A 25,446-nucleotide genomic window follows, 5' to 3' on the forward strand; every position below is an offset into this window, starting at 1 on the left:
AAAAATAAAAAAAATATACAGATTGCATTTTGGCAACAAACCCCCAAAAATCACCATGTGAATATTGGATCGCGGCTGAGACAATCTGGTTCTATTTGGGTCCCGAGGAAAAACCAGTTGAGAACCACTGGGTTAAAACATTTGAATAAGTTGATTTGAATGGCTGGTGGCCAAACCTTTGGGATGGGCTTAGTACGACTACTGACGCTTATGTCATTATTGACTGGCATGCTGACAGTGAGTGTATGCGTGCTTGCAGTCTCAAAACACACAGTACATGACTTCAATTACACTTCAAAGCAGGACAATCTTACACGGCAGTTGATGCTTTTACTACGGAAAATATTTATTTGTTTTAATCAAAAACCAAAAAGGACAGAACCAATAAAGACAAAAGATAGGTCCTGTGGAGGCAAAATGTGACTCAACAGTTTATATACAATAAATAAGAATACAATGGACTCTTTGGGGACACAGTGCGAGTGGATTGGCTGCAGGGTGCAGGCCAATAGAGAAGACGCGTACGGTTCTATTCATCTGTGTGTATATGTGTGAGACAGTGGAGACGATGACCTAGCAGAAAGCTCATAATTGTTCATTACATATCACAAGGCCACCGTGGTGTTCGCTCCAGCAAGAAAGTATCTTCGTTTAGGAAACAACACATTCCATACACATTATCCGGTACAAAGTACTTTGTCATAACGCTGTATTATAAAGCTCGATTGTCTCAACGTACAACCATCGATCAACATCAGTCAACATTGTTTTTACTGACCGCACACATGTAGGCTGACATTACATTGTTATTATTTATATTTACAAAAAATAGGACTTGCTACTTAGACCTTTGGCTTTTGATAGATACTCATATTTAAGGACATAGTGTGATATTCTGAATCCACCCTGACAAAATCAATAGGAAACCAATACGGAAAGAAAATAGCATTTGAGATACTAAGCCACATTACGGTGAAGACATCAGAAGAGTATTCACAGAGCCACGGGGCCCATTCTCATAACACCACCATCACATGAAGGGGAATATCACCATAGAAATACAGAAAGAAATACCACTCACTCAAATATAAACAGAGCATAATGGCTAGAGCAAAGGATGTCATAAAATATATAAAGAAATAAAGCAAATAAAGGCAAAATAAAAACAAAGTATGAACACAAAAATATATCAGAAGGTGGTGTACTATTGGAATGGAATAAAAACACAATATAAAAAGAACAACAACTACATACCATAAAATAATAAAGATATCAAAAAAGATTCTATAAATACAGAGAGCCTCCGTCTCCTGCGCCTGCAGAGGGAAGGTCAAAGGTCAGGGGTCAGAGGTAGACCCTATGACGTCTCGTTGACTGTCCTCTCCAGCTCTATGATTTTAGTGCTGTCTTTCACCAGAGACCTGGAGCAGAAGAGCGACAAGCAAATAAGATACTACAGTACTAGACTTTTACTGACATCAATACCCCAAAATCGTGTCAAAAACTGTTTTTCTGTCTCATACAGTCTGATATCATCGCCTACCATAAGAGTGTGTGTGTGTGTGATTGTGTGTGTGTGTGTGTGTGTGTGTGTGTGTGTGTGTGTGTTACCTGTGCAGGTCTATTAGCAGGGCTTTCTGTGGATTCGCATCACTGTTGTTGAAAGGTGGGCGTGTCTCAGCACGGTGTGACTCCTCCCCTTTCTGCTGCTTTTTCTCAGAGCGCCACGCTGCCATGACGACCGTGGGCCTCTCCAACTGGTCAGGATAGTCCCCGCCCAGACCCAGAAGGTGTGGCTCATCCAGCCCTCTCTCCTCATAGGACAGCAGGCTCCTGGACTTCACTGTGAAGGATCATGGGTAAAAAAAAATATTCAAAAAATTAAAACACCTATCTGATAACATCATGTCCAGAAAGGAGAAAGTACTCAATGACATGCCTATCGTAATCTTTTACATCTTTCCTTGTTGAAATGTCTTTTGGTTTTTAGGGACGGTATAATCCTTTGATATGACGAAGTCTACTACTAATGCAATCCTACAACACTCTTAACAAGATTTACAAATGAAGTCTTATGAAATGGAACACACACAAAAAATCCTAACCCTACCAGCAGTAAACCTTGCTCTGTACACATAGCCTACATACAGATTGTTCTACTGTAGGGCGGACTGCCAGCAACACTGATACTGGGCTCTGTGGCAAACAGGCTGTGTGTGGGAGGGAGAAGAGCGGTAGGGGGAGCAAAGATCAGTCATCATTAAAATGGCTGCATTGCAGTTTAATCATGCTAATGATAGTCCCTCTGAATGGGAAATAATGACATTCAAGTGTACACTCTTCCAGGAGGCCACGCCAAAACACTCCAAAAGGTGTGTGCGCGCGTGTGCGACTGGTAGGATTACAGAACACTGCCAATCCCTCGGCACTCAGAGATTCAGAGCTAATGTCTCGCACGCACAATAAAAAGATCAGCATTAAACCATGAAACAGGAATGTGCGATGTATGACTGACTGTGTGTGTGTGTGTGTGTGTGTGTGTGTGTGTGTGTGCGTGTGTGTATACAGTACCTGTAGCTGTGTAAGACTCCTGCATGGCCATGTCTCTGGAGAGGCCAGTCTCTGTGATGGAGGAACAGGGATCCAGGCTGGGGCAGAAACTCCCTAGGAACACAGCGAAGCACAGCACCACTACCTAGAGACACCCCCCCCCCGATATGTCATCAGGCTCCACAGTCCAGCATTTACATGAAAAGGACAAGACAGGCCGCCCACAACAGCTGACACACAGAGCATGCAGGAGTTATATAAAATGAAAAACAAAAAGGTTATCCAATCAATATGAAACACAAATGCGCGCTCGCGCACACACAGACGCGCACATACACACAGGGCTGAGCGTTGTGTTGGGGAGTCTCACCATGAGGCAGGAGGAGGTCTGGGTGCCAGTGACTTTGCAAGAGCGGGGAACCTTCCCTGCCACCACTGCCTGCAGAGAGTGCAGCTGTTGTATTAGAGTCCTAGGGAGAGGTGACGAGGGGAGAGAGGGGGGGAAAGGGAGAGGGGATGAGGGGGAAAGGGGAGAGCTTAGTCATAGACACTCACACACCCTGCCAAGGACAATACACACGCACGCATTCTCACACACACACACATTCTCACACACACGCATTCTCTCTCTCACACGCATTCTCTCTCTCACACGCATTCTCTCTCTCACACACACACACACACACACACACACACAGCTGAAAAGAACAGCAGAGAATTATACACTTCACTGGACTAAGATATGACTTCACAGACAATGTTACACGGTGTGTATTCGTGCACAAACACATGAAAACATAACAAAAACATACCGATCCGTTCGACTCAGTGAACCGTGTGCTAATTTTACAAGGTGGGATTAATAATGTAGGAATGGATGAGGCACAAAACATACCCCAGAGCACTATGTAATGCATGCCTCTTACTTGTTGGTACACTCCAGATTCTCCACTTTCCTGCGCAGCTCGCTGTTCTCATTGGAGCAGTTCTCCACCCTGTGGACAAAGGGGGGAATTACAAGATCAGTGACGGGTAGTAGAAATAACAAGGGGAGAATATGCTTAGACAGAAGTTACGACTGTGTGTTAAAAGCACTTTTTATGAAATGTCATTTATGAAAGTATTTATCTATAGCATTGATAACGCTGCAAATGAATTACCAAAGAAATAGAAGAAGAAAAGAAAAACGCATTCCCAAAGCAACAGGTGATTTCTAGCCGAACGAGAACATCATGAAAGACTCACTTCTTCTCCAGGGCATCCATGTACTCTTTCTTCTTTCTGCGGCTCTCTTGAGCAGAGATCTGAAAGAAAGGATGTCGAAATGACGCCAAGTCATGGCTCACGGAAGTATCACTTTAAACGTATCACTCTGAAGTGTGTTATTACATGTCGGAAATAGAAAGTATTAAAAATAAACATATACACAGTGGGGTCTGAAATTGTCACCCTTGAGAAAGACCAATAATGACTGTATAAAATGATTATACTTATAATGCTGAATGAGAATACAATGTCTCAGTATTTAAAAACAACATATACAGTCACTGATCGATATCAAGGGTGTCAATCATGTTGGACCCCACTGTAAACAGCATATAGTCAACAAAAATATAAAACGCAACATGTAAAGTGTTGGTACCATGCTTCATGAGATGAAATAAAAGATCCCAGAAACGTTCCATACGCATTCAAAAGCTGATTTCTCTCAAATGTTGTGCACAAATTTGTTTACATCCCAGTTAGTGAGCATTTCTCCTTTGCCGAGATAATCCATCCACCTGACAGATGTGGCATATCAAGAATCTGATTAAACAGCATGATCATTAAACAGGTGCACATTGTGCTGGGGACAATAAAAGGCCACTCTAAAATGTGCAGTTTTGTCACAAAACACAATGCCACAGATGTCTCAAGTTTTGAGAGAGTGTGCATTTGGCATGCTGACTGCAGGAATGTCCACCAGAGCTATTTCAAGAAAACTGAATGTTAATTTCTCTACCATAAGCCGCCTCCAACGTCCTTTTATAGAATTTGGCAGTACGTCCAACCAGCCTCACAACCGCAGACCCCGTGTAACCACGCCAGCCAAGGACCTCCACATACTGCTTCTTCACCTGCGGGATTGTCTGAGACCAGCCACCCAGAGAGCTGATGAAACTGAGGAGTACTTCTGTCTGTATTAAAGCCCTTTGTGGGGAAGAACTCAGTCTGATTGGCTGGGCCTGGCACCCCAGTGGGTGGGTCAGGCTCCCAAGTGGGTGGGCCTATGCCCTCCCAGGCCCATCCATGGCTGCGGCCCTGCCCAGTCATGTGAAATTAAAAATAGGGCCTAATTTATTTACTTCAATTGACTGATTTTCTTAAATGAACCCTCAGTAAAATCACTGAAATTGATGCATGTTGCGTTTATATTCATGTTCCTAACTATTGTTTGACATTTCCAATCAGAAATCGTAATCCCAAGTCCCACCTTGTTCTTGATCTTCCTGCGTATCTTCTTCAGGGCCTTCTCCTCCGCCTTGGACAGGGGCAGCTTGGTGGGAACTGGGTAACCCTCAGCAACCAGGGTTCTCCTCTCTTCCTCTGTCAGCAGGAGAGGGCCAGAGCCCTGCAACTTCTACAGGGGGAGAGAGGAATTGTCATCAGAGCCCATCAGATAAACTGACATTCTGTATCTTGTTTCAGTGACTTCCCCGTATCTGTTCTCTGAATAGTTCCATCGCTCATTCCTTCCGTTTCATGAGGTTGTCACTGATCTGACCAGGTTGGATTGGTGAACGCAATACGGTGATAACCTCGCATTAACTTATCCAATCTCTCTCAGATCAGTGATCACCTGGAGGAGGGTTGGAAGGATCCATATTATGCCAACAGGGTCCTTGTATCTTTTCAGTGAATCCCTGGTCCCCAGTCTGTGTTGTACTTACGTGTGGGGCGGTGAGAAGAGGGGAGTTGGAGAGGGAGGAGGGTGTGCGCTGAGACACCTTGAGGCCGGCCTGGGAGGGCGCAGGGCTGAGGGGAGAGAAGGGGGTGGAGGGGCTCTGGGGGGTGCTGGCGTGTACCGGGCTCTGACTGCCCTCAGAGTCACTGCCGTGGGAGGAGGGAGGGGTGGGTGGCATCTGCAGAGACTCCAGACCTTGTGAGGGGAAACACACACAAACAGGTTACACACTTGCAACCGTTCTCTGGAGATGATCAACTCTAACATTTACAGACTTTACATATTGGATTGTACAAATGTCAACATCATCCATCAGTGGCTAGAAGGGATCCTCAGAGCAGCACAACACTGATCCGCCTGCATAGTAACTATACTTAACAAAAATATAAAACGCAACAACTTAAAAGATTTTACTGAGTTACAGTTCATATAAGGAAATCAGTCAAAAGGAAATACATTTCTTAGGTCCTAATCTATGGATTTCACATGACTGGGAATATAGATATGCATCTGTTGGTCACAGATACCTTAAAAAAAAAAAAAGTAGGGGCACGCATACATTGTCAAATACTTAAAGTGTGCTTGATTTATCTTCAAAATGTATCTTCAAAATGTATGCACACATGACTACGTCGCTTTGGATAAAAGCGTCTGCTAAATGGCATATATTGTATTATTTAATGAGGTGGAAAGAGTTAGCACAGTATTTGAGACGTATATTTGACCCAGGTCTGGGGACTACATACTGAGACGTTATGAGTAGTGTGTGGCAGTACGATATGCTGTGTGTCAGATCTCACCTTTAGGAGACAAGTTGAGGAACTGGTCCACTTCATGAGGCTCCAGTTTGATCTGGATCTCACCAATCTCCTTCGCCTAGACAATCAGACAGCAGAGAGAGAGACGTTACACGCGTGCATACGTTTGTGAGTGCATGTGGGTCTGTCTGCATGTGCTGTGACTCTAGACGTCCTATTACCTTGCCGGTCTTGCCCTGTGTGGCGGTCTGTGGGTTGGGCTTGGGGGCTGGTGGTGCCGGGGCCTCAGTGATGTGGCCCTCAGGGGCCAGGGAGAGGGTTAGGGTGGGCAGCAGGGCTGGAGGGTCACACAGCAACACCTCCATCTGTTCCTCCTGCTCCACGGGCCAATCCTCACCATCTGATTCTAATAGAGAGAAAGAGACACGACACATCGGCATCAACATGTCACTTACATTAGATACTGTACGTATTGTTCGTGTCTTGTGCGGCACTGAATGTACACATCTCTACATATTTCTGTATTGCAACCCTCTTTTTTATAGATACCGTAGATAGTCTACACGTTCCAATACGGCATGTAATCTACAACATTCACTGAGGACCAAAACCCTCCCCTCTTTCCTCACTCATTCCTCCCCCTCTCACCTGCATCACTCCCCTGCTCCCCAGGCAGATGTGAGACGGGCGATTGGGGCCGGGAGTCCCCACACAGGGAGTAGGAGTGCTCCGCCTGGATGTGGGGCGGCAGCGGGGAGGACGGGGTAAAATCCTCCCCCTCGTCCATGGTCTCTACTTCCCGGCCGGACAGGAAGGGGTCGCTCAGCAGCTGGCCCAGCAAAGCATCCTGGGTAAAGTCATCCAGGAGGTCTGTGAAGTGCTGTTAGGGGGGGGGGGGAGGGAGATATGGATGTTAATGATAGACTGACAAAAGACACATGCGAAACACAGACTTGAGGCTGAGAGCACAGATGGACACACACATGATATCATCTAGTCATCACACTGTCTAGTTATTACACCATATACCATGTCATTATTGTACCTGTAGCTAGTCTACAATTACTGCCTATAAAGCTCTTTAATGGCTATCAGCACTTGCCTTTGAGGAAAAGCTCCCCCCAGGCCAGCAACAAACAGCCAATCATAGAGCTGTAAAATCCCCTCTCCTCCAATGACGATAGAGGCTGATATGGCTCCAACCAATCAGAGCGGCCATATCTCATCCTCCCATCTCTCAATGCAGTGAGACGTTTTGAGTAAAGGCCAAGACCGGCAGCCATCTTCTCCACTTCTCCTCCATTCTTTCTTCCTTCCATCCCCCCATCCTACCCTCAGAACATTCCTCCAAGCACATTCCTTCCCATCTTCCTTTCTTGACGTGACCTGAAAACCCATCTCTCGTCACTGCTCGGGACAGGTTAGGACAGGCCTCTCAATCTCAGCTGTCCAATGTTTCTTCCCCTCTCCGCCCTCCGCTTTTTAAGATTCCCATACCTCTCTATGTCATCATGAAGACCTTCGGGTCAAAGAAATGCACTCAATAAACCGAGGGAGCATTCAATGTGTGTAACGGTATTGTACCCTGCACTTGAAAAGTCATTATCAGATGGGTGTATACTATTTTTTAACTATCTACCTCTATACCTCTTTCTGCTTTACAGGTGATGTACTTCTTTACCTCTATTTAACATGACCTACGTAATAACGCCTATCAGCCAGCTGGAACAGTAATAATGGTCTGACTAGGCAATATTTTTTTTGTAGCTAATAACTACATTGAAACAACTTGCCAGTTAGCATCAACAGCAGTTCATCATGTCTTCTGTGAGCCAGTGGAGGACAGGGAATATAAAGTATTTAACCTAACAAGAAAAGCATTGAATAGCATGTGTTTTGTTGTGATTTATAAAAGTATTGAGTCGCCCGTTCGCGAACACAAAAACGTGCTTTTGGTTGGTTTCACGCAAGGATGGTACAGTGCCTTCAGAAAGTATTCCGACCCCTTGACTTTTTGTTACATTACAGCCTTATTCTAAAATTGTTTAAATAAATAAAAAACACTCAGCAATCTACACACATAATGACAAAGTGAAAACAGGTTTTTAGACATTTTTGCAAATGTATAAAAAAACGAAACCAACATACCTTATATACATAAGTATTCAGAACCTTTGCTATGAGACTCGAAATTGAGCTCAGGTGCATCCTGTTTCCAATGATCATCCTTGAGATGTTTCTACAACTTGATTGGAGTCCACCTGTGGTAAATTCAATTGAATGGATATGATTTGGAAAGGCACACACCTGTCTATATAAGGTCCCAAAGGTTGAGAGTGCATGTCAGAGCAAAAACCAAACCATGAGGTCCAAGGCATTGTTCATAGAGCTCCAAGACCGGATTGTGTCGAGGCACAGATCTGGGGAAGGCTACCAAAAAGCATTGAAGGTCCTCAAGAACACAGTGGCCTCCGTCATTCTTAAATGGAATACGTTTGGAACCACCAAGACTCTTCCTAGAGCACTCCACCAATCAGGCCTTTATGGTAGAGTGGCCAGACGGAAGCCACTCCTCAGTAAAAGGCACATGACAGCCAGCTTGGGGTAACAAAAGGCACCTAAAGACTCTCAGACCATGAGAAACAAGATTCTCTGGTCTGATGAGGCCAAGATTGAACTCTTTGGCCTGAATGCCAAGCGTCACATCTGGAGGAAGCCTGGCACCATCCCTACGGTGAAGCATGATGGTGGCAGCATTATGCTGTGGGGATGTTTTTCAGCGGCAGGGACTGGGAGACTAGTGTGGATCGAGGTAAAGATGAACAGAGAAAAGTACAGAGAGATCTTTCATGAAAACCTGCTTCAGAGCGCTCAGGACCTCAGACTGGGGCGAAGGTTCACTATCCAACAGGACAATGACCCTAAGCACACAGCCAAGACAACACAGGAGTGGCTTCAGGACAAGTCTCTGAATGTCCTTGTGTGGCCCATCCAGAGCCCGGACTTGAACCCAATCGAACATCTCTGGAGAGACCAGAAAATAGCTGTGCAGCAACGCTCCCCATCCAACCTGACAGAGCTTGAGAGGATCTGCAGAGAAGAATGGGAGAAACTCCTTAAATACAGGTGTGCCTAGCTTGTAGCGTCATACCCATTTTTCCCCAAATTTAACCAGTGGTGGGATGACTAGGATCATTTCTGGTGTACAGAAATGCTCTTTCTGGTGTACAATTAATGCTCTTTCTGGTGTACAATAATGCTCTTTCTGGTGTACAATAATGCTCTTTCTGGTGTACAATAATGCTCTTTCTGGTGTACAATAATGCTCTTTCTGGTGTACAATAATGCTCTTTCTGGTGTACAATAATGCTCTTTCTGGTGTACAATCTCTGTCACTGAGAAGGTCACCCATTTTTGACTCAGACCACTGGATGGGTTACATGTAACAGAGTTCTGTGTTCTGGACTTGTAATGAACTGCATTACAGATGTGGGGACTTAAATCGAGCCAGTTTGCTATAGCAGGAAAATAATCCTTCAGAAACAGGAAATGTGAATTATTATGTGGATTATAATTATAATTCATGGACATTAGGGGTTGATACATTTTTTTGTAAGGGAAAATTATGTCTAATTTTAAAGTGGAAATTACAAAACTTCAGAAGCCTTTTTAAACCTAAAACACACTACAAGTTTTGAATTTCCTGCACTCCTGGAAAGTTCTCCTGCAACAGGATGATCAAATTAAGACCCTACATCTGTAAGTGTCAGGGGACCTTAGTGTAGCCTATATGTCCATATACTCCCATTGCTATATATCTCCATAGACATATAATGTGTGCGTGTGTCTGTATGTTTGCCTGCACGTACGTGCGTGTGTCAGAGAGTGGGGTGATGTTGTACAGTAGGGAACAGTGTTACTGTAGAGCTGAGGAAAGGGGAGGAGGAAGGGAGTGATGCTTCAAATGGGTTGCTCATTAACAAAAGACCCACAGAGACAACAACCTCCTCATGAAACAAAGGCCTTTTCACTCACAACAACTTCCACAGCTGTTTAGAAGGTAAAACAGCAGTCTTACAGCAGCACGTTATTAAAACGAATAAGCCTACAGATCTCACGGTAATGCTAAGAAGCATTACTCCATAGGATTTGGAGCCAACCGTTCAGGTTGTACTGCAGTGTGCTGGAAACCACGGAGTAAGACAAACAGTTACGTTATTGCCCTGATTCCACCCCAACTTCAGTTCCTTGGAAGTACATGCAAAGCTAATAAACCTTCACCTGCTCTAGACTAGAGTTCTGTCTCCGGGCAGAACTCACAAACCTGAGCCAATAGGAGTATTAGCCAGGGAGGGCCGGTCTCTAAAGCGCTACAGCAGGGGATAGGAAGCATCTGGAAAATGTGTCTTGGTAGCATCTCAGAGTGTGGGCAGAGAAAACACTTCATGGATATCATCTCGTTGGAAAACAGAGAGCAACATTCAGAGGAAAAGGGTGGAATGACAAATAGGAAAAAAGAAGACAGCAGGCGGAACAAGTGATGAACTCCCTGGAGAATGTGAAAGGAGTAAGAAGGAGAGGGAGACGGAGCGAGAAAGAAAAAAAAGAAAAAGAGGGAGCACAAGGAGAGAGGGAGCGCAAGGAGAGAAGGGTAGAGATGGCAGGAAGCCAGGCATGTGGGTTCAGTTACAGTCTGATTCAGGCCAAGACAGAGAAAGACAGAGAGACAGAGAGCGCGAGCGAGGGAGAGAGACAAAACTGACCACTCGCCATTGGAATGTTCTTTCCGCTCTTTTCCCACTTATAACGTTTTCTCCATGTCCAGCTGGAAGGGAACTCAATACAAATGCTAGTCTGTCCAGTGGGCCTACTACAGTAGTGTCAGAGTGACCTCTTTAACCGACTCTACACACTAAACATCTTGTTAATACCCAGTTATACCCTAGTAGTTTCCCTATATATTCTAAACCACCATAGGAAACACTCAGTCCTGTACACATGATTTAAATAGTACACAAACAACTCATATACACACACATACTGCTGTATGACTCCAACTCTCCATAAAGGAGTCATGTGGGCATATATAAGGAGTAGGAATTCAGATAGTTTCAGGCATGCCTCTCTGTAATACTCTAACAGGCCTGGTGTGTGTGTGTGTTTAGTTAGTATGTTTATATTAAACACACACACACACACACACTAGAGGTTGACCGATTATGATTTTTCAAAGCCGATACCGATTCATTCAGTATTGTTGAAAGTATTACACATATGTAATAATTTCAACAATACTGAATGAACACTTATTTTAACTTAATATAATACATCAATAAAATCAATTTAGTCTCAAATAAATAATGAAACATGTTCAATTTGGTTTAAATAATGCAAAAACAAAGTGTTGGAGAAGAAAGTGCAATATGTGCCATGTAAGAAAGCTAACGTTTAAGTTCCTTGCTCAGAACATGAGAACATATGAAAGCTGGTGGTTCCTTTTCCTTTAAAGTCTTCAATATTCCCAGGTAAGAAGTTTTAGGTTATATTTATTATAGGACTATTTCTCTCTATACGACTTGTATTTCATATACCTTTGACTATTGGATGTTCTAATAGGTACTTTAGAATTGCCAGCCTAATCTCGGGAGTTGATAGGCTTGACGTCATAAACAGCGCAATGCTTGAAGCACAGCGAAGAGCTGCTGGCAAATGCAGGAAAGTGCTTTTTGAATGAATGCTTACTGCTGCTGCCTACCACCGCTCAGAGCCAGGTAGCCCAAACGGCTGCATATACCCTGACTCTGCTTGCACAGAATGCAAGAGAAGTGACACCATTTCTCTAGTTAAAAGAAATTCATGTTAGCAGGCAATATTAACTAAATATGCAGGTTTAAAAATATATACTTGTGTATTGATTTTAAGAAAGGCATTGATGTTTATGGTTAGGTACACATTGGTGCAACGACAGTGCTTTTTTGGCTAACGCGCTTGTTAAATCACCCATTTGGCGAAGTAAGCTGTGATTCAATGATAAATTAACAGGCACCACATCGATTATATGCAACGCAGAACAAGCTAGATAAACTAGTAATATCATCAACCATGTGTAATTAACTAGTGATTATGTTAAGATTGATTGTTTTTTATAAGATAGGTTTAATGCTAGCCAGCACCTTACCTTGGCTCCTTGCTGCACTCGCATAACAGGTAGTCAGCCTGCCACGCAGTCTCCTCGTGGAATGCAATGTAATCGGCCATAATCGGTGTCCAGAAATGCCGATTACCGATTGTTATGAAAACTTGCCATTCCGATTAATCGGTCGACCTCTAACACACACACACACACAATGGGCCTCGTGTTAACTGTGTCTAAAAAGTGTCTCACCCTGCATCTGGCCTGTGTTTGGGTAGGGGAGAAGAGAGAGAGGTAGGCAGGGGTAGAGAGGGGGAAGGGGAGAGGAGAAAAGAGAGGAGAGAGAAGGGCAGTTGGAAGAGATGTGAGGTGAGAGGGGAGAGAGGAGTGAAGGTTATAGAAGAGGAAGTAAGAGGGTAAAGGAGAAAGGACTGCTGGCTACGTCACATTGAATCCCTAACCAACAGAAAATGTACAACCCCATCACTGGCGCTCACGTCTCCTAGCAACAGAACAGACGACCCCAGCGATTGTCACACAGGAAAATCTGGACCCTTACCAGGACAACCACCGACAGACACACCCCTATCCATCATGTTTGTCCCTTGTCATCATGTGTTGTGTGAGAGTTATGGGTTGGTGAGATGATGATGATGATGGTGGTGAACAAACTGTTGGGTGTTGACTAGCTTCACAAGAGGAAGAAGAAGAGGAGGAGAAGGGAGGAGAGGAATGAAGCTCTAGCAGTCTTGTATGGTGTTGGAGGTCTCTAGGGAGAGGTTGGACTGTCGAGGCCTACTGAACCACAACACTCTCCCTCTGTCATTACCTTGGCTATTCAGGGACATAAAATGGAGGAGGGGGCTGGGGCGGTGGGGTTGTGGTGGTGTGAGGCCTAGTCGTGCAGGGGGATGTGGGTCATTGGGTTGGGCTAGGCTCCCTCTGGTCCAGAGGTGCTCCTGATGGGTGAGAAGGCCTCTTCTTTGTCTCAGGCCTGGCACAGAGGGAGCTGGGGGGAGAGGTGTTGTTAGGGGTGTTTGGGTGAGGGGCTGTACCCTGACTCTCTTGACTCCTTCTCCAGCTGGTAGACGGATGGTTTGTGCAGACACACACACACACACACACACACACACAGGGCTAATGTTGAAGTCGAGGGGGATGAGCAGGTGGTCTGTAATTTCTGACCCCCCAGGGCATAAATGTGTGTGTGTTTGTGTGTGTTTAGGCAAAGAGAGGAAGTCGGTCAAGCACGGGGGAAGGGAAGAGGCGGAATTGATGACGCAATACCTTCCCTTGAAAAACATAAACCAGATGTGAACCGATAGAGGGAAGAAATGACTCTCACTCACACAAACCACACAAACCACACACACACACACACACACACACACAAACACTGCCCACATGGGCACAAGGGTCATCTTCCTTGTGTGTGTGCGCATGAGGCTGTACCTTGCCCTGGACTCTTCCTTGTGTACTGACTCACTGATAAATGACACACACACACTCTCACACACACACACATGCATGCATTTGTTTTGGATGCCTGCCACCTAGTCATGTAGCATTAGTCATTGAATCATAGTCAGCACGTCCCCAATCTAACACTCTAACCCCTAAGACTGATGGCTCAGATAGCAGGAAGGACAGGGTGTCTTCAACAGATTACCAACTCAAAACAACAACGATAAAGACTGAGGCCTTGACTGTTGTGGTTGGCTGATATTGGTGTTATTCCCAGCAAGGGATGAACACTCTCACAGGCCTGGAGCTCCAGCTGTATCTGGGGGTTATCAAGGCTGACGGCACGGCAGAGGCCAGGAAACAGGGCTTAGACTGGGAGGCCGGTGGGGGGGGGGGGGGGGGCTGGGACTGAAGGGACCAACTGAAGCCAGGGTTGTGTTCCTATCCTTTGGACCAATGCAACGCTACGATCCAATCCCATGGTCAGGTTCCAAAGAAACAGGATTGGGATAGAAAATGTTATTTTTTTGTTGTTTTCATTAAACAGAACACTGAAGCTCATGCGGTATTCTTCTCATTCTAAAAGTTTGTGACGATTCATTTCAACCGAAACACGGCCGCTAGGTGACCCAGTTATCCCCCTTTGGGCAGGGTGAAGGGTCAGGAGTCAGTATGACCGATGAGGACACGGCTAAATTACATTACAGTGTAATAAAGGATACATTGACACCAAAGGCGGCTGGTGGCACCTTAACTGAAATTCTGGAACATATGGAACGGTAGCAAACACATCAAACGCCTCTCTTCCGTGTGTTTGATACCGTTTTGATTATGAGCCGTCCGTCCTCTCACCGCCCCCTGTGATTTACACCCTCTTGCCCATATGAGAAAGTGTGTATCCTATGTGGTTAGGGAGGGCAGTTGGATTTGAAAAAGACGACTTAAAAAGTAGCAAAAAAAATGTAAAGTAGATGAAAGTGGTGAAAATAGAATTTGCTGTTGGGGAATTTCAGATGGTCTTAATGACTGACCGTTGAGCTCATGAGTTGAACATCCTCGGGGTCAAAGTTCGGACAGTGACTCACAGTGTTATCAGACACACACACACCACTGACAGCCAGACTACAGCAGCAGGATCCGAGATGGAAATAGGGAAGGAGGGAAGAAGGGAGAGAGAGAGAGAGACAGAGAGAGACAAGAGGCTGGAAGATGACTAGTGTCCGGAAAACTCTATCTCCCTCTCTCTTCCCGTCTCCCATGGTTTCCTACCAAGGCAGCTTAATTGAGTCCAAAACTCACACACCCCGCTTCAGTGACATTGAACTTTTTTCCCAAGCCTGCTCTGCAGTCACACTGCCCCACTGACGTCCTTCAACTGTTGATCAAGCGTTCTCTCTGTGTGAGTGTAGTGGGTGTTGTTAAACGGAGTCACAGTCCCCTTCAGCATAAGGGCTTCCAGTGAAAAGCTTTACATGCCTGCTGAGGGAAACAACTTGTTCAATCATGCATTTATTAAGTTGTTTTGAAAGCACTCAATACGTCTCTCTGGTTAACATCGTCTAATAGGAAAATGATGTCAATGTAAAAAATGCAGGGGGAGAGAGGGATCAGAGAGGTGAAGGAGCTTTGTGTTTAGACTATGGGGCAGGAGCGGGCATGTTCCCCTTGGCTGTCCCTTCCCCCACCCTGCCTCGAGGGAAGAGAGGAGCAAAAGTAGGGATCGAAGAGGAGGGATAGAGGAAGGAGTAGGTTATAGGGTTAAAAAAGGGAGCGGGCGAGAGAGATGGAAGGGACGGAGGATATGGAGTGAACACTTGAACAGCCCAGGAAATGGGTGCTAGGCGGGAAAAAAACGACTATTAAAACACAAACTACTGTGCCCTGACAAATGTCTGCTTCTATCCTAAACAGCTTGATCTAAATTCAAATCAAATCAATTTTTATTGGTCACATACACATGGTTAGCAGATGTTATTGCGAATGTAGCGAAATGCTTATGCTTGTAGATCCGACAGTGCAGCAGTATCTAACAGATAATACCTAAGAACTCTAGGGTGGAGGTGATATGATCGATGACTAGTCTCTCAAAGCACTTCATGATGACAGAAGTGAGTGCTACGGGGCGATAGACATTTAGTTCAGTTACCTTTGCTTTCTTGGGAACAGGAACAATGGCGGCCATCTTGAAGCATGTGGGGACAGCAGACTGGGACAGGGATTGATTGAATATGTCCGTAAACACACCAGCCAGCTGGTCTGCGCATGCTCTGAGGACGCGGCTAGGGATGCAGTCTGGGCCGGCAGCCTTGCGAGGGTTAACACGTTTAAATGTTTTACTCACATTGGCCGTGGTGAAGGAGAGCCCACAGTCTTTGGTAGCGGGCCGTGTCGGTGGCACTGAAATTCTTCAGTGAATGTAGAGCTACACAGAAATCAGTGGTCAGACGACACAGAAAGCATGGAAATATGAGTGCAGAGTCACTGGATGATGTTGTAGAACTCTGATTGCAGGGCCAAACTATATCCTTACTAGGCTATGGTAGATTTGGCTCCTCTCCCTTTTTAGGGCTGGGACAACCATGCCCTACTCTAAAGAGAAACAGACAACACCCAGTACACCACCCACACACAGAGACAGAGACAGAGCGAGAAAGCGAGACAGAGACACACAGGGAGAGAGAGAGGGAGAGAGACACACAGGGAGAGAGAGAGAAACACAGAGAGAGAGAGAGAGAGAGACACACAGGGAGAGAGAGAGAAACACAGAGAGAGAGAGAGAGAGAGAGAGAGAGAGAGCGAGCAAGAGACAGAGACACACAAGGAGAGAGAAAGAGACAGAGACAACACCCAGTGCTCCACCCACACACAGAGACACAGAGACAGAGCGAGAGAGCGAGACACACAGGGAGAGAGAGACACACAGGGAGAGAGAGAAACACAGAGAGAGACAGAGACACAGAGTTAGAGACACAGAGAGAGAGAGAGAGAGAGAGAGAGAGAGAGAGACACACACAGAAAGAGAGCGAGAGACACACACAGTACCAGTTAACAGCTAACCAGGGCCTCAAGTGAGGGAAAGAAAGGGTGAGTGTAAATGTAGCTGTGCTGTAGAGTGTGTTAGCTAAGCTAGCTGCTGCGGGTTAGGAGTAATGACCATTCTCACACACACACTAATTACAACCTTACAGTAACTATGAATGTCTGGCTTCAGAACAGAAAAAGAACAGAAAAAAAGCTAAATGGAGTGTGGAGGAAGACTTCACAGTGGAGGGGTTGGAGACACTGGTCAAAAGTAGGGCACTATAAAAACAAAAAAGGTGCCTTTCCAAAGCAGACATGGTTAAAGAGCAGCCATTGCCATGGTTACGTGACAGGAAGTTGAGTATGGTACAGGTACCTTCCAGCACCAAGGGTGGTTTCTCTTCAATAAGGATTTATGAAGTTTGAGGAAGAGGCACCCAACACAACACCATAGCCAGGAAGGAGAAAACCCCTGAAAAATGAGGGGTCATCTTCCTAATGTTATTGTGTTGAGTATTGCAAATATTTCCTGTTGTCTGAAGAACCAGAAAATCCAGTACAGCACCTCACCCTGGAGCTTATTTAAGTGATAATGCCGAGGAAGGATACAGTCGCACGTCTCGGGCCAGCACACCGCATTATCACTTTTATACAACGGGTAACAAACATATTCAAATAATGATTGACATATTTTCATTATAAACGTTATTTGGATTAATTTATTCATACTATTTCATCCTGACACAAATCTGAGGTTGCTACCCAAGCCGGCTGGTTGTACGTTCCATCGGTTCGGTTGCCAGAGACGCGACCCAGTCGTTCAGTCTTTTTGATCTGTATCTATGGACACAACCGAGTCTTTCGTTCTAAATGTTCCATTGCCATACTGGCTGGCAACGTTTTTATCCCTTGCTTGCAAGCTAGCCAACTACGGCTAACTTACAGTCACGTCAAACAGTGCAGTCAAAATAACAGCAAAGTAGCTGCATTTGCGTTTGTTTAAGCTGTTTTCTAGTGACATTTATTTGGATACGTCCATAACAATGAGCTAATTGATGGCATAGAAAAAGAGCTCTCTCGTCAGGACACTTTATCAGAGGAGCTAACCAACAACACAGCTAACACAATCCCTTCAAACTGAAAGTGGAAAGACCGCAAACTAAACTAGTAGCACCTTGTTTCGCTTGACCTGTTTTCTATTGATAGATAGATATATCCATAAATATGATGCTGATTCATGATTTCGACTGGTTGAGATAAGCTGCCTGCCTGTCTCATCCCGACACGGTGGACATTACTATGGGACATCTGGAGATCGAATATGAATATTGAAACAATGTTGAAAATGTCAGAGAGACAGACCGGTTCATACAAATCTCCGCTGTTGAAAGCTAAATGCTAGTCTAAAAGAAATGTGAGATAACGTCTAGTTGCTTTTTATAGTAGAGATCAAGTTTATAAATTGCCTGGCTGGGCTGATGAGACAATAGATTGCGAAGTCAGATGAAACAGTGTAAATAGGCATTTTAACGTTACGGATTTAGCTGGCGGTAACTTATGGAATAGACACTGGCTGGAATGCGGTTTTAACAAAATCGGCATTCAGGATTAGAACCACCTGTTGTATAAAACAGAATAGCAACATGACATACAGCTGAAGTTGGAAGTTTACATACACTTAGGTTGGAGTCATTAAAACCCGTTTTTCAACCACTCCACAAATTTCTTGTTAACAAACTATAGTTTTGGCAAGTCGGTAAGGAAATGTACTTTGTGCATGACACAAGTAATTTTTCCAACAATTGTTTACAGACAGATTATTTCACTTATAATTCACTGTATCACAATTCCAGTAGGTCAGAAGTTTACATACACTAAGTTGACTGTGTCTTTAAACAGCTTGGAAAATTCCAGAAAATTATGTCATGGCTTTAGAAGCTTCTGATAGGCTTATTTACATCATTTGAGTCAATTGGAGGTGTACCTGCGGATGTATTTCAAGGCCTACCTTCAAACTCAGTACCTCTTTGCTTGACATCATGGGTAAAATCAAAAGAAATCAGCCAAGACCTCAGAAGAAAATGGTCGACCTCCACAAGTCTGTTTTATCCTTGGGAGCAATTTCCAAACGCCTGAAGGTACCACGTTCATCTGTACAAACAACAGTACGCAAGTATAAACACCATGGGACCACGCAGGCGTCATTCCGCTCAGGAAGGAGACGCATTCTGTCTCCTAGAGATGAACGTACCTTGGTGCGAAAAGTGCAAATCAATCCCAAAACAACAGCAAAGGACCTTGTAGAGATGCTGGAAGAAACAGGAACAAAAGTATCTATATCCACAGTAAAACGAGTCCTATATCGACATAACCTGAAAGGTCACTCAGCAAGGAAGAAGTTACTGCTCCAAAACCGCCATAAAAAAGCCAGACTACGGTTTGCAACTGCACATGGGCACAAAGATCATACTTTTTGGAGAAATGTCCTCTTATCTGATGAAACAAAAATAGAACTGTTTGGCTATAATGGCCATCGTTATGTTTGGAGGAAAAAGGGGGATGCTTGCAAGCCGAAGAACACCATCCCAACCGTGAAGCACAGGGGTTGCAGCATCATGTTGTGGGGGGTGCTTTGCTGCAGGAGGGACCGGTGCACTTCACAAAATAGATGGCATCATGAGGCAGGAAAATTATGTGGATATATTGAGGCAACATCTCAAGATGTCTTCCAAATGGACAATGACCCCAAGCATACTTCCAAAGTTGTAGCAAAATGGCTTAAGGACAACAAAGTCAAGGTATTGGAGTGGCCATCACAAAGCCCTGACCTCAATCCTATAGAAAATTTGTGGGCAGAACTGAAAAGGCGTGCGCGAGCAAGGAGGCCTACAAACCTGACTCAGTTACACCAGCTCTGTCAGGAGGAATAGGCAAAATTCACCCAACTTATTGTGGGAAGCTTGTGGAAGGCTACCCGAAACATTTGACCCAAGTTAAAGAATTTAAAGGGAATGCTACCAAATACTAATTGAGAGTATGTAAACTTCTGACCCACTGGGAATGTGATGAAAGAAATAAAAGCTTAAATAAATCATTCTCTCTACTATTATTCTGGCATTTCACATTCTTAAAATAAAGTGGTGATCCTAACTGACCTAAGATAGGGAATTTTTACTAGGATTAAATGTCAGGAATTGTGAAAAACTGAGTTGAAATGTATTTGGCTAAGGTGTATGTAAACTTCCGACTTCAACTGTAAATGATACTACATCTAAATATCTGCTGGAGAGAAACATGATTTGTTCCTGATCACAAAGCAACTAACATGCCTGGGAGGACTAACTGACAGTGACATGCAGAGGGAGGGAAGAAAGGGCTGTGGCATGACAGAAACACAGCTATAAATAAACACGTGCACAGGGGTAGGGCTGGAACAGGGACAAACATACAAAAACCACACACGTCAAAGCACATCATCATCATCATCACAGAAAAAGCTGATTGACAGGCTGTCGAATATATGCACACGGTACTTAACACACTCCGTTCGTATGAATGTTTCTCACACACACATACACACACACACACACACACACACACACACAGAGAAAAACAGCACCAAATCAGTGCATGTCCTCTCCCACGGAAATGGTCCTCTCCTGAAATGAAGGAGCTGATATCGAACCGGGTTAGGGCAGTGAGTGAATGTGGCGTTGTGAGTGTGAATGTGTGCACGTGCGTTCACACATGTGTGCCGTGTGTGTGTGTGTCCCCCAGACTGTGACCCTCTCTCCCAGCAGACATCACACAGACGGCCCTTTCAGTCTGCCATGGGGAGAGAGGAGGAGGGGGTGTCGGTCTGTTATGAGGGGCCACACAGGATAAGGCTGCCCTGCCCCAGTGGAGAACAGGCATCACTCTGTCCACACACATAGCATGAGAGAGCCCGCTCTCTGTTTGACTAGCAGAGCGTGTGTGTGTGTGTGTGCCCTGTCCTTCATAGGCATGTCCAACCTGCAAATACAGTACTGAGAGAGAGAAAGAGGGCTCTATTAAAATAAGACTACCAACCGTACCCTCCATCTACCCCCTCTTAATACATCTCTGAGCCGATTGATGTACTGCACTTTATGTCCTCTGGCGATCAACTTTCTCAGAGAGAATATTCGCATGACACCACAGGGAGGTTTCAGTAACCTGGGGTGGGATAACCAAACCTGCATGTCAGGGTGATCACTACACTCAACTTAGATCAGTTTAAACCAGTCACAGCGTTTTCATTGAACCACACAAAACATATCTATAAAGTATTGTTACTATTCAGACACAGAGGAGTACAATCTGCCCATTCAAGCCTATCTCTACTCCCTGGCCTCTTCTGTAGCTCTCACTGGTTCTAAATATGGACAGAACAAACACAGAGGCACGCCTGGCGGGTGGCAGACATGTTGGTTTTGGGCACACAGACGTTCTCCTGTGGGCGGCCGGTGGCTTCAGATTTAGGAATCTCTGACCAGGGACTTCCTGTCATCCGAGTGCCTAGGCAGGGTGAGCTGAACTAGCAGAGCTGTTAATGGGCTATCCCTAACTAATCACTGCTATGACCTCACTGACTCAGTAGTGATATGGCTCATTCACAAAAGACGCCTTCTCTGTTCTCTTCAGTAGCTCTAACAGTACGGTCTGCGTCTCCAGTCTCCACCATACACTTACGGGGGAAAAAGGTGCCATCTAGAACCTAAAAGTGTTCTTCGGCGCTCCCCAAAGGAGAATACTTTTTGGTTCCAAGTAGAAGCCTTCTGGTTCCAGGTAGAAACCTTTCCACAGAGTTCTACACGGAACCAAAAAGGGTTCTCCTATGGGGACAACTGAAGAACCCTTTTGGAACCCTTTTTTTCCTAAGAGCGTAGCGATAAAACAATGTTCTCACTAGAGGTCCATCTCCACGGTCTGCACAATGGCTCGATCTGTCGCCGGGCATTCTAACCTGTAAGTTCCACAGGGCTGTGAAAGAACGGTGAGGACGTCAACCGGAACTTCCCTTCAACTTTTAGAATACCACGATGTACGCAGGAAGAATATCCACAGAGATGATAATGACCGAGTATTATAAACCCATAGATTTATGACTAGATCCTAGAGAGTTCCTCCTTTGATCGTCACACAAGACTGCTACTTGATTCGTTTATATAGAACGGCGGGTAGGCTGTACTCAAAATATAAATGACCGTACGTACGTAGACAGGAGAAGATGAATCATGTCTGGAAAATGTATGACAGAAACAAAGCAATATTGCAGCTGTCTGATAACAGACGGGCTAAACCATGGGATTTGCCGAATAAGACAAAAACAGGCCACCAGTGCATGACAACGAACAACGGCGTATTCTAGACGTTTGCAAAATCCGGACTGTGGCGCTTCGTAAATATTCAGGGCAGAGACACATTTTCTCGGAGAACTCCTCTGTAAGCAAAAAGCACGTCAGTGTCGGTCATCAAGGCTACATGAGCTTTTCTGCCTAAGTCAGCCAACTGTCTGTCCTATAAGTTGCCTTCGCTACCGTAAGTGTTAGCATCATGCTGTCATTTTTCTAAGGACTGATCGGCCCTGGGTATAGAAAACATAAGAAAAATAACATCTGATAGTGTATGACTGTCCTTCAGACTGACTATCTCCTAGCAGTCATCTATGAAGAGCGGATGGGGTTTCCAGGGACAGAACGTGAGCGGTGTGGATATGTTGTTGTGGAGCGGAGAGGTTATGACTCCACCTCAAAAAGACTAGTTGTGTGTTATCGTGTTAAGAAACAAGAGTAAATGTAGACATGCATGAGGAGCGAAGAGAGCATTGTACAAATAGAATGAGTCCGGGATTGAGCTGACATATCCAGCCTCCTCGAATGCGGTATGTTGCCTTTAAAGGGTGCATTGCAGACAAGGCGTGATTGGATTGAATTCCGGCCTTAATGATCCATAGAAATGGAATTACATAAAATGATTGTATTTCGACGTAAAGCACAGATGTATGCTCAACGTCCAGTCGTGCTAATGTTGATTCAACGTTGGTCTGTGCCCAGTGGGAGGGACACGCAGAGAGATGTGCCCTCCTCACTGACGGGAGATCCAGACAGTGGTCTCAGAGTACACACACATACACACCAATCAGTAATAGGGGAGGGGAGAGCTCTGCTCTGCAGCTGAGAACAGTTTTCATTGTTGTGAGATATGCCATGTCAACAAACCCCAGGGAGAGAAAGTGAGTATGTGTGTGTGTGTGTGTGTGTAGGCTTCAAACCCAAGGAATGGGGGGGGGGGCATGGGAGTCTTGAACAAAGACACTGCTCTGTTCTCTTGCCATCTGAGAATATCACCCTTTTCTCCGCACACACACACCTATGGACAAACATTAAGAATAAACTACGTGGTAAGTTGATGCCTATTCGGCAGTTAGTTAGCTAGATGACTTGACCATGCTACTTTGTATGCGTTGTTTGTTGGCAACCTTGTACTTTACAAAGTTGTTGGAACAGATTCCTGTTGGAGCGTTCCACAAATGATACCCACCCCACACACAGCCTGCTACTCCCTCACACAGCGGCTGTTTATTCTCGCACAGCCTGCGATTTGCTGCTAACACAGGCTGTATGGTTCTGCAGGTCTGTGGACACAGTTCCCTGTTGTGGGTTAAGAACAACGGCTTTGCTGGGGGCACAACACTGGTGCATGTCAGTGGTGGTTCTAGACCATTTCAACTGGGGGGAGGGGCCAAGCTGGGGCCAGTTGTACTGTTAGAGGGGCCAGTTACATTAGACGTTATTGTTGTCATATCGTTTTCTTCACTGCATTGCAGGCATTAGCAGACAAAAGACCATGTTCATAATCATCATCATTGCCACTGTCTAATGACAGATGTAAAAAAAAAAAGAAAGAACGATAGCAAAAATTAGTTTTGCAAAAATTATTTCATACTCCACATTTAGGGGGGCCACAAGGGGGTCCAACATTGTTGTTACAGGGGCACTGGCCCCGGTGCCCGCCCCGAAGCACTAGTGGTGCATGTTATAGTGCAATGTGTGTTCTGGAGTTAGAGAACATTGGAACTGAGAAGCTGTAGATGGCAGAAGGGTTGACTTGGTCCAATACACAGAAATAAGACCAGCATGGTGTGGATTCACTGTGGTTTTAAGATTCCAGCTAGTACTCTAATCTAGGGCATTGGAAGAAGTAACGGAAATGTAGTCAGTCACACCAAATATAGACAGCAGAGAAAGTCTCAGCCTAGTGTACAGTAAGTGTCTGGTTCCCATCCTGAGCCAGCTGCATCCATCATTAACTCTGTCATCGCAAACCGAATAACTTATCAATTAGCCCATCGACCTACCTCACTCATGGTAGGTCAATGTAGGGCAATAAAGAGGCAAATCATAGTTTGCATTGAAAATAGCACTGACTCAATTGAAATTCCTAACAAAAGAAAATAAACTGGATAGCATATTTTCATTAACGTTAAAACCCCAGTGAAACCTTGAGAACCTTGGTATGGCAATCAATAATAATAAAAGTGCTTTTGACAAGTGTGGTAGTGGAATAATGGTTCGTTGCGTTTATATTTGCCTATCTATAACTTACTGTGCTGTATAAGGCATGTTCGTTTTCTCCAGGCTCCGACAGCTCACTGAGATTCCTATCCCAGTGTAAAAAGGACTCAGTACTGTCCAATATTTCCATCCTTGGCGATGCGACCGCTCTGATTCCCAATGCGTCGTTAGATGACAGTTCCCTCGATGATGATACTTTGCAGCGCAGAGAGCAAATACACTCCTTCACACACTTTGCAGCGATATCGACCGCAGAATGTTATATTTTTTTAAAACTCCGTCCACGCAGTTATTTCAACTTCGGCGAAAAAAAATGTAGTTATGCAGTTGATGTAACTACACCGCCGTAATATACGCAGCAGTGCTGCCAACAAAGCAGTTATCTCCGAATTACAATATTAAAGGTGAAAAATAGAGTTCGAGGAAGACTGCCCCGTGTTGGTTCTTGTTTATTTTCTTTGCACAGCGTTCTATGGGCTTTTTCCTCCTCTTTTTCCTTGATGAAGTTAGCTACCCACCACCAGAACAGACCAGACAGGCAGGAATGTGGGTGGGGGCGGGGACAAGAGTAGCGACATCTAATTACACTAAAACACTAGTGTTTGCATTCCATTTGCGTAGGTTGTATCAAGATAAAAGGGCCGCATACAATGCAATGGATACACATTTCGCGCAATATCCAGAATGTATGTGGATTAACTGTTCACATGAAAACTTTGCAATAATTTCGGCCAGATATTGATAGAGAATTTGTAACTTCCACACTGCGAAAAATCAACTCCTGTCCATCTGCGTCCTACCAATCAAACGAGTCCTTCTATTTTATTCTAGTCTGACCGTCTGTGACTGACAGGGTCTGCGACCAATCCAAAGCATTTGAGCCCGAGTATTTGATTGACAAGCGAATAAGCCAATTAAATCACACTAACGCACGTTTTGTAACAAATCAGAGAAAGACAAGAATTCTTAATTCTAAAC

General features: G+C 44.7%; 1 protein-coding gene across 1 annotated transcript; it reads right to left on the reverse strand.

The window, feature by feature from the left end:
- Positions 1–321: 321 nt before the first annotated feature.
- LOC115198736 (cyclic AMP-responsive element-binding protein 3-like protein 2) lies at positions 322–25,265 on the reverse strand. Its single transcript, XM_029760971.1, has 12 exons — positions 24,500–25,265; positions 6,901–7,132; positions 6,474–6,658; positions 6,295–6,370; positions 5,481–5,689; positions 5,024–5,170; positions 3,796–3,854; positions 3,477–3,545; positions 2,921–3,020; positions 2,572–2,695; positions 1,612–1,843; positions 322–1,421 (listed from the first exon to the last, which is right to left on the reverse strand). Exons 1-12 carry the CDS (start codon positions 24,596–24,598, stop codon positions 1,358–1,360), a joined length of 1,596 nt encoding a protein of 531 aa, XP_029616831.1. The 5' UTR covers positions 24,599–25,265; the 3' UTR covers positions 322–1,357.
- Between the last annotated feature and the right edge of the window lie 181 nt (positions 25,266–25,446).

The sequence above is a fragment of the Salmo trutta genome, chromosome 8 (assembly GCF_901001165.1).
Source record: "Salmo trutta chromosome 8, fSalTru1.1, whole genome shotgun sequence".
Taxonomy (NCBI): Eukaryota; Metazoa; Chordata; class Actinopteri; order Salmoniformes; family Salmonidae; genus Salmo; species Salmo trutta.